The sequence below is a fragment of the Aquarana catesbeiana genome, linkage group LG08 (genome assembly GCF_042186555.1).
Source record: "Aquarana catesbeiana isolate 2022-GZ linkage group LG08, ASM4218655v1, whole genome shotgun sequence".
Lineage (NCBI taxonomy): Eukaryota > Metazoa > Chordata > Amphibia > Anura > Ranidae > Aquarana > Aquarana catesbeiana.
The window spans coordinates 5,704,663-5,717,644 of record NC_133331.1 but is presented as its reverse complement, the minus strand read 5'-3'; the positions used below and the strand labels follow the sequence as shown (position 1 = coordinate 5,717,644).

General features: G+C 42.4%; 1 protein-coding gene across 1 annotated transcript; it reads right to left on the bottom strand.

Moving 5' to 3' along the window:
- Positions 1 to 330: 330 nt before the first annotated feature.
- Positions 331 to 10,205, bottom strand: LOC141105559 (C3a anaphylatoxin chemotactic receptor-like). Its single transcript, XM_073595450.1, has 2 exons — positions 10,073 to 10,205; positions 331 to 1,877 (listed from the first exon to the last, which is right to left on the bottom strand). Exon 2 carries the CDS (start codon positions 1,866 to 1,868, stop codon positions 816 to 818), a length of 1,053 nt encoding a protein of 350 aa, XP_073451551.1. The 5' UTR covers positions 1,869 to 1,877; positions 10,073 to 10,205; the 3' UTR covers positions 331 to 815.
- Positions 10,206 to 12,982: the final 2,777 nt, after the last annotated feature.

Here is a 12,982-nt window from a genome sequence, read left to right as displayed (position 1 = left end):
CCCCCCCTGGTGAAATACCCTTTCTCAGCACAAATCCCCCCCCCCATCCTCCAAACTCCCCAGCTCATATCCCCCCCCCAGTACAAATCCTCTACCCCTAAAATTCCCCCCCCTAGTACTCATCTCCCCCCCCACTCCACATCCCCCCTCCCAGCACAAATTCCCCCCAAATCCCCTCTCCTAGCACAAATCTTCTTCTCCCCTCCCAACATAAATCCCCAAAAATCATCACTCTTAGCCTCCCCCCCAAATTTCCCCACCTAGAACAATACTTACCCCCTGCTGCCCCACCGAATTCCCCCTTCCAACACAAATGCCCCCCCCAATCTCTTTGTGGCACCCCCCCCTCACATGATACCACAGAGCCCAGGGCAGCAGCCCCTCCTACCCACCCCTTGGCCTGGTCCTGGACCTAAGGACTGTTGCAGCTGACATCCCTTGTGCATCCAAACTAGTGCTTGCCTGGAACATTTCTGATGTTGCCCCAGTGCTGTCCATTATCCCGGGGCTGTTGCTAGAAGGACTGTCCTAAGCCGTAGCGATAAAGTGAAGAGTGTCCTCTGATTGCTGTTCTGTGCTTGTGGAGTATCCCACAGCACCCTACACCCTACCCAAGTTATCCAGATATAAATTAAAAAAAAGGCAACCCCTAGACTGTTCATTGAGCCAGAAGAGTGGATGTTGCTGTGTGCCTGGCTGTTGTTGCAGCATTTTGGGAAAGGAACCTGAGGCAAACCAGCCGCCCCTACGGGGGGGGTGAGCGCTACAAATGGAAAAGCAGCTAATGGGGTAAATATATTCATTGGTCATTGAGCTCAGAGAGCCTGGCTGTCTTCCGTTGTGAGTTTGCTCCTGGTGCGCTCAGTACTTCTAGAGAGCTCTTCGCTGAGGGCATTTTGCATGACCCTGCGAACAGACTGTTGCACCCTGCCCTTCATATCTTTCCCCATGAAGACGTAGAGTATCGGGTTGATACAGCTGTTGAAGTAGGCCAAGGCCACTGATAGTTCATCCAGTCTTTCCAAAAACTGATCATGAAAGTATAGCTGGAGCACACCTACTATGTGGTAGGGGGCCCATGTGACAAAAAATGCAACCACAATGCCAAGAGCCACCTTGGTGGTTTTCCTGCTGACCTTGAAAAGTCGGGTGTTTTTAATCTTAAAAGCAAGTAGGATGTAGCTGGTGGAAACAATTAAGAGAGGGATCAGAAAACCAAAAACCATGCGTGAGTAAGTTATTTTAACTAGCAAACACTGAAGTTGGCTGTCCTCTTCTGTACCGTAATTCAATAAAGAATGGTTTGAATCATAGTCAAAATGCTCATCTATCTCAACATTCAAGTGTGATTGCTCATTAATATCATAATTACAATAAGAACTGTTATCATGTGAGAACATTTTTCGGTGCAGGAGAGCAGGTAGACACATCAAGAAGGACAACATCCAAATAACCCCGCAAAAGACCCACGCCATTCGTAAGCTGCGCTTATTTTGAGCCCACACAGGTTGGACAACCAGAAGGCACCGGTCAATGCTAATGGCCACCAGGGTGAAGACACTGGCAAACATAGTAAGGTGGACGATGACAGGTACAACTTTGCAGAGAGCGGGGCCGTACAGCCAGTCCTCGTAGAAGAACTGAGCAATGGACAACGGAAGAAAAAGACAGCAGGTGACATCGGCCAAAGCAAGGTTCCAAAACCAGATGGTGTTCACCGTCCATTTCATATTCCAAGTGGTGATCCAAATTACCATCAAGTTCCCGGGAACTCCCACAAGAAAGGTGAGCACCATGACAATCATGGAGAACACTGGAGGGTTGATTTGATCTGTGGCAGGCGCTAAGTCCTCGGTCACATTTGTCATCTTGATATCCTGCAGAGAATAAAAATAACGTTTGAAACTGATTTCTGTGGGGAAAAGCAAACAGTCCCTATTTTAGTCATAAATCACCAACTGAGAAACTGAGTGCATCCTAGTCATAGTCTTCACTCATAAAGTCCTACTCCAGGGCCTTCTGGAGGTTACATAGTTACATAGTTACATAGTAGGTGAGGTAGAAAAAAGACACAAGTCCATCAAGTCCAACCTATGTGTGTGATTATATGTCAGTATTACATTGTATATCCCTGTATGTTGTGGTCATTCAGGTGCTTATCTAATAGTTTCTTGAAGCTATTAATGCTCCCCACTGAGACCACCGCCTGTGGAAGGGAATTCCACATCCTTGCCGCTCTTACAGTAAAGAACCCTCTACGCAGCTTAAGGTTAAACCTCTTTTCTTCTAATTTTAATGAATGGCCATGAGTCTTGTTAAAGTGGAGTTCCACCCACTTTTACAACTCTTCAGCATCCCTCACTAAACTGTGCACTGTAAACAAATTGGATTTTTTTTTTTTTTTCTCAGCACCTACTGTATATTTGCTGTATTCATTTTTCACTTCCTCCTCCCTGGCCGCGGCCCATCGCATCATTTCCTGTTTGCAATGCCTTCTGGGAAGGGGTGGCAACTTCCTCTGAAACTGCCGTTGCTATGGAAATCTGACCTGAAAACTATTACACTGCTTGTGCTGCACTGAGCATGTGCGAGATCTGCAAGGATGGGATACAGGAAGAAATACAGTCTGGCTTCAGATGCCCAGACTTAAGATGGCCACGGCCTGCTGGAAGTTTATAAAATAACAAACTACTGCTAGAAACTAACAAAACAGACCTTAGTTTACAGACTAACTTTACTAGAATACATTAAGCTTGTGTATTATAGGGGTATTTTTATTTAAAAAGTATCATTTCGGCCAGAACACCACTTTAAACTCTCGTATGCGAAAACGTTTTATTCCTATTGTGGGGTCACCAGTATGATATTTGTATATTGAAATCATATCCCCTAAAAGGATTAAAATATAAATAATACTGCCCTGGCTGCAATGTTCACTTTCAAAATGGATCTGTCCCATGCAGTAGTTGTCCCAAGGCCGGGACAAGGGGTGGTCAGGAGGGACAAGAGGGACGGCTGCCCTGGGCAATGTGGTATCGTGAATTTATGAGAAAAGTCCTGGACAGCCGCACTCAAAATAATTTTCGCTTTTATTAAATAAAAATCAACAAAAATACATGCCACAGCAGGAAGTGCAGGGGACTGACGCGTTTCACACTACAAACAGTGATTAAGCAATGAAGGGCACCTTCATTGACAGTATAAAGAGAGGGGCACTGATGCCGTTTTGCTAGTGCCTCGCTTTGCATATTCCAGGACCACCCACCACTGAAAGAAGAATGGAAAGAAGAAGAGGACACTCCATGACCACTTGGAGGCATGGGAAAAAGGTAAGTATAAAAGTAGGTAAGTATTCAAAAACAACAGATTCTGTATTTGCACCCAAGGTGGAGGGGTTAGCACTTGAAGGTGGGAAGCAGAGCCTAGAGTTGGGCCATTTGTATTGAAAAAGCAAGGCAAAGGGACACTGTAAAATTAGATGGTTTATAGTAGCCTCTATGGCAGGTGGTGAAGCCGATCTTTGCAGGGTACTGTATTGAGGTCCGTTGTGCTCTGTACTCATAGGATATATCCTCAGTCTTCCAGGTTCTCTTGGTTCTTTGGGTGCAATTCAACCTGGACATCTAGTGGTGGTAATGAATAGTGCAGACATAGCTTATTTATAACTATGACTGGGGCAATTAAGCTAAACAAGAGCTGGAGCTGGACTTGCGTTTTGGGTGTAAGAGATACTGTACATCTCACTGTACTGACCACCAATGTAAGGGACATTCTACCCACTGACCACCAATGTAAGGAACATTCTTCCCACTGATATATATGAAACCCTGCGAGCCACTTACGGATAAATGCCTACAAAATAATAAGTGAACAGTGGAGACCAGCTGCAAACACTCAGTCACGTTCCATATTCGTGCAAAGTATTAAAATAAAAAAACAATGTGTCTGCGCTAGAAAAAATCGCTGCACTCAAAGTGCAGTACCCCTAGGTGCTAAAGTATAAAGTGCACAGTGCTATGTGAAACACAGCAAGTGAGTGATCAAACAAAACAACATATCCATTAAAATATCAAAATAAAATACAAGAGGATATAACAAACAGTGAATAAATGAAGTCCAAAAACGTGTATATCCAATGATATAAAAGTGCCCAAATAAATTAGTCCAAAAATTTGGTGAATTTCACATATCCTATCTTCCAAACTGTGCCACCAAAAAACATGCTGTGGTGTCTTCCAGCCGCCCCCACAGGTGTATATGCTCACCTTCCTGTGTGTGACACAGCGATTAGACTATGTCAAACAAAGCCTTGGAGCCACTCCTGTGCTCATTAGGAACCAGCTGTGCAGACTTCCAATGTTCTCAAGCATGCACATATATGTGAGGGGAGCTGATTATTTTAAAATCCTTTATACCTACATATTGCGCTATGGAGTTTTTTTCTCTTGCATAAACCATCTCCACTTGAGAACATTGGAAGTCTGCACAGCTGGTTCCTAATGAGCACAGGAGTGGCTCCAAGGCTTTGTTTGACATAGTCTAATCGCTGTGTCACACACAGGAAGGTGAGCATATACACCTGTGGGGGCGGCTGGAAGACACCACAGCATGTTTTTTGGTGGCACAGTTTGGAAGATAGGATATGTGAAATTCACCAAATTTTTGGACTAATTTATTTGGGCACTTTTATATCATTGGATATACACGTTTTTGGACTTCATTTATTCACTGTTTGTTATATCCTCTTGTATTTTATTTTGATATTTTAATGGATATGTTGTTTTGTTTGATCACTCACTTGCTGTGTTTCACATAGCACTGTGCACTTTATACTTTAGCACCTAGGGGTACTGCACTTTGAGTGCAGCGATTTTTTCTAGCGCAGACACATTGTTTTTTTATTTTAATTCTTCCCACTGATCACCAATATAAGGAACATTCTTCCCACTGATCACCAATGTAAGGAACATTCTTCCCACTGATCACCAATGTAAGGAACATTCTTCCCACTGATCACCAATGTAAGGGACATTCTTCCCACTGACCACCAATGTAAGGAACATTCTTCTCACTGATCACCAATGTAAGGAACATTCTTCTCACTGATCACCAATGTAAGGAACATTCTTCTCACTGATCACCAATGTAAGGAACATTCTTCTCACTGATCACCAATGTAAGGAACATTCTTCCCACTGATCACCAATGTAAGGAACATTCTTCTCACTGATCACCAATGTAAGGAACATTCTTCTCACTGATCACCAATGTAAGGAACATTCTTCTCACTGATCACCAATGTAAGGAACATTCTTCTCACTGATCACCAATGTAAGGAACATTCTTCTCACTGATCACCAATGTAAGGAACATTCTTCTCACTGATCACCAATGTAAGGAACATTCTTCTCACTGATCACCAATGTAAGGAACATTCTTCTCACTGATCACCAATGTAAGGAACATTCTTCTCACTGATCACCAATGTAAGGAACATTCTTCTCACTGATCACCAATGTAAGGAACATTCTTCTCACTGATCACCAATGTAAGGAACATTCTTCTCACTGATCACCAATGTAAGGAACATTCTTCTCACTGATCACCAATGTAAGGAACATTCTTCTCACTGATCACCAATGTAAGGAACATTCTTCTCACTGATCACCAATGTAAGGAACATTCTTCTCACTGATCACCAATGTAAGGAACATTCTTCTCACTGATCACCAATGTAAGGAACATTCTTCTCACTGATCACCAATGTAAGGAACATTCTTCTCACTGATCACCAATGTAAGGAACATTCTTCTCACTGATCACCAATGTAAGGAACATTCTTCTCACTGATCACCAATGTAAGGAACATTCTTCTCACTGATCACCAATGTAAGGAACATTCTTCTCACTGATCACCAATGTAAGGAACATTCTTCTCACTGATCACCAATGTAAGGAACATTCTTCTCACTGATCACCAATGTAAGGAACATTCTTCTCACTGATCACCAATGTAAGGAACATTCTTCTCACTGATCACCAATGTAAGGAACATTCTTCTCACTGATCACCAATGTAAGGAACATTCTTCTCACTGATCACCAATGTAAGGAACATTCTTCTCACTGATCACCAATGTAAGGAACATTCTTCTCACTGATCACCAATGTAAGGAACATTCTTCTCACTGATCACCAATGTAAGGAACATTCTTCTCACTGATCACCAATGTAAGGAACATTCTTCCCACTGATCACCAATGTAAGGAACATTCTTCTCACTGATCACCAATGTAAGGAACATTCTTCTCACTGATCACCAATGTAAGGAACCTTCTTCTCACTGATCACCAATGTAAGGAACATTCTTCTCACTGATCACCAATGTAAGGAACCTTCTTCTCACTGATCACCAATGTAAGGAACATTCTTCTCACTGATCACCAATGTAAGGAGCATTCTTCTCACTGATCACCAATGTAAGGAACATTCTTCTCACTGATCACCAATGTAAGGATATTGCGGTTGTTCGATAGCCTTTCAATGTAATCCTATTCATATCATATTGAAGGGTCAAAATGTAGCTTTTAGATAGAGATGTACACAATGGAAATACTTGTTTAGTTTCATTCAATAAGTAAATCATTTTGTTTCTTTCGTTCGTTATGTTAGAATGATTTGTTTTCTATATTCGTTATTCCGAATCGATTTGTGTTTTGGGAAGTTCTGTTATTCTTTTTATATTCCGGAAGATCAGCTATATTTGTTTTAACATGTTAATTCCTTATTTCAGGAGATTCATTATGCAGTCTAAGTCAGCCCTGCTAGTCCAACCCACAAAGAGAAATGGAATGAGCTGATTGGACGATATTATGCCATTTTGTTTCGTTTTAATTGTTATATTAGAATGATTCGTTTTCAGAATTTATTTTGTAACTTTGGATTCATTTAAGCGGTTCCCGCCCAGCCTATGGGGGAACGATGTCTAGACCGGCCTCTCGTGAATCCGGGTGGACATCGTATGATTCCTAGTACCATGTCCGGCGCGTTTTGTCACTGGTTGCGTCCGGTGACCGATCACTGTACCGGCCAGCTGCTGGTACCACGTGACTGCTGTAACCAATCACAGAAGGTCACATGACAGTTGGAAACAATGGATGGCTTTCTTTCAAGCCATCCATTGTCTACAATTGTGTTGCTAGCTGTGATTGGTCACAGTGATCACATGGTACAGGCTGGGTCAATCACAGCTGGCCCATCTGTGGCATGCGATCGGCTGTGGACAATCACAGCTAATCACAACAAAACAAACTGAATGAATCAATTTCATTCAGGAAAATGCTTGCTTATAGCAATTAAATGTATTACTATAGGCAAACATAATGTGTAAAAAAAAAATCACTTCAACAGAGTAGTACAATGTTACTATGGTAACATTATATTGCTTTGGTCAAAGTGTGTTAAAAAAAAATTGTAAAAAAAAAAAGATACAACAAAAAAGAAAAAAATATATATTTTTTTAAAAACAATTATTGTTATTATTATTATTATTATTATTATTATTATTATTATTATTATTATTATTTTTCATATTGTCATCCTATAACTGATGTGGTGGTCAGAATATTACAATATTACTATGGTAACATTATATTGCTCTGGTCAAAGTGTGTTAAAAAAAAATTGTAAACAAAAAGAAAAAAAATACAACAAAAAGAAAAAAAATATATATTTTTTAAAAAAACAATTATTATTATTATTTTTTTTTCATATTGTCATCCTATAACTGATGTGGCGATGCTTCCACAGAATATTACAATGTTACTATGGTAACATTATATTGCTCTGGTCAAAGTGTGTTTAAAAAAAAGTTGTAAAAAAAAAGAAACGAAATACAATTAAAAAAAAAAAAAATAATAATAATAATTATTATTATTATTTTCATATTGTCATCCTATAGCTAATGTGGCGATGCTCAGGGACACTGACTGTGTCCCTGAGCACCGCCACATCAGTTATAGGCAGTGTTAATTTAGTTGACTAAAACGACTAAAACATTTTAGTCGATTAAAATGACTAAAACATTTTAGTTGACTAAATGAATACTATTTTAGTCGACTAAAATACGACTAAAACTAAAAGCCATTTTAGTCAAAAGACTAAAATGAGACTAAAACTAAAATGCCATTTTAGTCAAAAGACTATGATTAAAACTAAATTGCAATTACTGAAATGTACTGGAGATTTTAGTTGCCTTAAACGTACTGGAGATTTAGTCAACTAAATACGACTAAAACAATGGCAGAAGACTAAAATGGGACTAAAACTAAAATGCTGTTTTAGTCCCAAGACAATAATTATCACTGGTTATAGGATGACACTGTACTGCACTAGTGACAATATGTAAAAAAAAATGTAATTTCTTAATTTTTCCAAAAATGATGACAAAATATAACAACTTCAAAAAACTTGCCATGTCTCTTACTGAATACTTAAGACTGCCTACTTTTCAAAAAAAGGGGTGATTGGGGGGGGGGGGGGGGTATTTGTACTGGGGGGTGATTTGGGGGGTATTTGTACTGTCCTGATGTTTTAGGGCCTCAAGAAATGAGATTGGCCATCAGTACATCGGGATCGATCGATTTTTTTCAGATCTATATCCCATAGTTCGTGGATTCTATAACTTTCCTACAAACTAAATAATATACACTGATTTGGGTTATTTTCACCAAAGACATGTAGCAGAATCAATTTTGTCCTAAATTCATGAAAAATTATTCTTTATTTGCAAAATTTTATAACAGAAATAAAGAAAAACCTTTTTTTTCTCAAAATGTTCAATCATTTTTCATTTATTTAGAAAAAAAAAAACAAAAACACCCCAAACTCGCTCATCCATGTCTTTGTGGACCTTGCTTTGTGTACTGGTGGGCAGTCATGTTGGAACAGGAAGAGGCCATCCCCAAACTGTTCCCACAAAGTTGTCCAAAATGTCTTGGTATGCTGACGCCTTAAGAGTTCCCTTCACTGGAACTAAGGGGGCCAAACCCAACCCCTGAAAAACAACCCCCACACCATAATCCACCCCTCCTCCATCAAATGGTTTGGACCAGCGCAGAAAGCAAGGTCCATAAAGACATGGATGAGCGAGCTTGGGGTGGAGGAACTTGACTGGCCTGCACAGAGTCCTGACCTCAACCTCGATAGAACACCTTTGGGAAGAATTAGAGCGGAGACTGCGAGCTAGGCCTTCTCGTCCAACATCAGTGCCTGACCTCACAAACGCTCTTCTGCGAAGAATGGTCACACATTCCCATAGACACCCTCCTAAACCTTGTGGACGGCCTTCCCAGAAGAGTTGAATCTGTTATAGCTTCAAAGGGCGGAGCCAACTCAATATGGACTAAGACTGGGATGCCATTAAAGTTCATGTGCGTGTAAAGGCGGGCGTCCCAATACTTTTGACAATAAGCGTACATGTCAGCAGCTTAAGGTCCTCTTCTGTATATCTGGTACTAGGAGATCTCTGCACCTCAAATTCCTAGCCCAGTCCACCTTTTTCTTTTACAAAGAAGGTTTCTCTTTCTCTATTGGACTTTTACATTGCAGCAGGAGAAGGAAGACTCTACTTCAGGGATCCTCAAACTACGGCCCCCCAGCTGTTGCGGAAACCACACATTCCATGAGGCATTCTAAAACTCTGACATTCACAGACATGACTATGGATGATGGGAATGGTAGTTTCTGAACAACTGGAGGGCCGTAGTTTGAAGACCCCTGGCCTACTTGGTGGATATGTACAGCTGGCTAGTTCTGAGGAGACCCCCCACCACTGAGGTCAGGCAGAGATTTAGAAGACCACAACATACTTCTACCAGCCGATGTTCAACCATCAATCCAGATATCAGCTTATCCAACCATCAATCCAGATATCAGCTTATCCAACCATCAATCCAGATATCAGCTTATCCAACCATCAATCCAGATATCAGTTTATCCAACCATCAATCCAGATATCAGCTTATCCAACCATCAATCCAGATATCAGCTTATCTTGGCCCCTTAGGTCTTACCTCTCTGTCCCGGCGGTGGTGGTGGTGACTGTAGAGGAGATCTCCAGGACAAGCACCGTATCGGAGATTCAGAGGGCGACTGTCACTGACTCGTTATCACTTTGTTGAAACTTCAACCAACTTCCTTCCTGTTTTACTTTTAATAACTACAGTAAAAAATCTTTCTCACATAGGGAAGCTCTCTGTCCGCCGATCACAAAGATTTGTCCCGAGGTCCACATTAAAAGCCAACAAAGATTTCATAGGTTGTGGTTTGATTTTTATAATGCTCCAAGTCATTAAAGGGGTTGTAAAGCCTCGTTTTATTTATTTATTTTGGGACAGAGTGTGAGGAGAGGAGAGCCGATCAGTGGCATCTCCTCACAGGGGACAGTTGGGCATGTAATCAGGGCACCGATCATCAGTGCCCTGATTACAATAAAGTGCCCACCAGTGCCAGCAATCAGTGCCAAACAGTGCCCACAATTGCCACGAATCTTTGCCCACAAGTGCCAGCAATCAGTGGCCATTAGTGATGCCAGTCAGTGCTGGCTATCAGTGCTGCCCATCAATTCTCATCACTGCTGCCCACCAATGCCCATCAGTGCCGCCCATCATTGCCGCCTATCCGTGCCCACCAGTGCTGCCTATCTGTGCCCACCAGTGCTGCCTATCTGTGCCCAGTGCCCACCAGTGCCACCCATCAGTGCCGCCTATCAGTTTTCATCTGTGCCACATATCCGTGCCACCTATCAGTGCCCATATGTGCGGAATATTCGTGCCTCTTCATCAGTGCCACCTAATCAGTGCCCAAAGGTGCCGCCTTATTAGTGCCCATCATTGCCGCCTCATCAACGTGCATCAGTGAAGGAGAAAAATTACTTATTTACAAAAACTTTTTTTTTCAAAATATTCATTCTTCTTTTTTTGCCCAACAGTGCCGCCCATCATTGCCGCCTATTAGTGCCCATCAGTGCCGCCTCATCAACGCACATCAGTGAAGGAGAAAAATTACTTATTTACAAGGTTTACTGACAGAAACTAAGAATAACTTTTTTTTCCCAAAATATTCAGTCTTCTTTTTTGCCCATCAGTACCGCCCATCATTGCCGCCTATCTGTGCCCACCAGTGTTGCCTATCCGTGCCCACCAGTGCTGCCTATCTGTGCCCACCAGTGTCGCCTATTTGTGCCCAGTGCCCACCAGTGCCACCCATCAGTGCCGCCTATCGGTTTTCATCCGAGCCACATATCATTGCCCATAAGTGCGGCATATTCGTGCTTCCTCATCGGTGCCACCTAATCAGTGCCCATAAGTGCCGCCTTATTAGTGCCCATCATTGCCGCCTCATCAACGTACATCAGTGAAGGAGAAAAATTACTTATTTACAAAAACTTTTTTTTTCAAAATATTCATTCTTCTTTTTTTGCCCAACAGTGCCGCCCATCATTGCCGCCTATCCGTGCCCACCAGTGCTGCCTATCTCTGCCCACCAGTGCTGTCTATCTGTGCCCACCAGTGCTGTCTATCTGTGCCCACCAGTGCTGCCTATCTGTGCCCACCAGTGGCGCTTATCTGTGCCCAGTGCCCACCAGTGCCATCCACCAGTACCGCCTATCAGTGCTCATCCATGCCACCTATCAGTGCCCATAAGTGCGGCATATTCGTGCCTCCTCATCAGTGCCACCTCATCAGCGCCCATCAGTGAAGGAGAAAAATGACTTATTTACAAAATTTACTGACAGAAACTAAGAAAAACTTTTTTTTTGAACATTTTTTTTTTTTCTTTAGGAAAAAATAAAAAACCCAGCAGTGATTAAATACCACCAAAAGAAAGCTCTACTTGTGTGAAGAAAATGATAACAATTTCACATGGTTACAGTGTAGCACGACCGCACAATTGTCATTCTAAGAGTGACAGCGCTGAAAGCTGAAAAATGTCCTGGGCAGGAAGGGGGGGGGGTAAGTGCCCGCCTGCCCGGTATTGAGGTGGTTAAATAACATTTATAATCATATGAAGGTAATCACAAGAGTTCCCCTCTTACATCAGAGTCCACAGAGTTCCCCTTTACATCTGAATCCGCAGAGTTCCCCTCTTACATCTGAATCCGCAGAGTTCCCCTCTTACATCAGAGTCCACAGAGTTCCCCTCTTACATCAGAGTCCACAGAGTTCCCCTCTTACATCTGAATCCGCAGAGTTTGCTCTTACATCTGAACTTGCAGCGTTCCCTAATGCCGCGTACACGCGGTCGGTCGGACTTTCCGACGGGAAATGTTGGATGTGAGCTTGTTGGCGGAAAGTCCCACCGTGTGTATGCTCCATCGGACATTTGCTGTCGGGACTTTCTGCCCACAAATGTTTGAGAGCAGGTTCTCAAATTTTCCGCCAACAAAACTTTGTTGTCAGAAAGTCTGATCGTGTGCACACAAGTCCGTCGCACAAAATTCCACGCACGCTCGGAATCAAGCAGTAGAGCCACACTGGCTATTGAACTTCCTTTTTCTCGGCTCGTCATTCGTCTTGTACGTCACCGCGTTCTCACGTTTGGAATTGTTGGCCAACATTTGTGTGACCGCGTGTATGCAAGACAAGTTTGAGCCAACATCCTTCGAACAAAAATCCACGGTTTTGTTGGCGGGAAATTCGATCGTGTATAGGGGGCATTACATTGTAAGGGGGGACTCTGCAGACTGATGTAAGGGAGAACTCTGGGGACTGTGACATAAGGGATGCTCTGGGAACCCTGATTTAAGGGGGAACACTGAGTACTCTGATGTAAGGGGGAACACTGAGGCCTCTGGTGTAAAGGGGAACTCTGATATAAGGGTTGCTCTGAGAACCCTGATTCACCTTTGTGTACTCACTCAGAGGCAGGAGAGATAAGGGGAGAGGGGGGGAGACTTCAGTCACAGACAGGGATGGATTGGA

What these genes read in the sequence shown, in the direction of transcription:
- LOC141105559 (XM_073595450.1), bottom strand. Translation starts at nt 1,868, where the DNA reads ATGACAAATGTGACCGAGGACTTAGCGCCTGCCACAGATCAAATCAAC.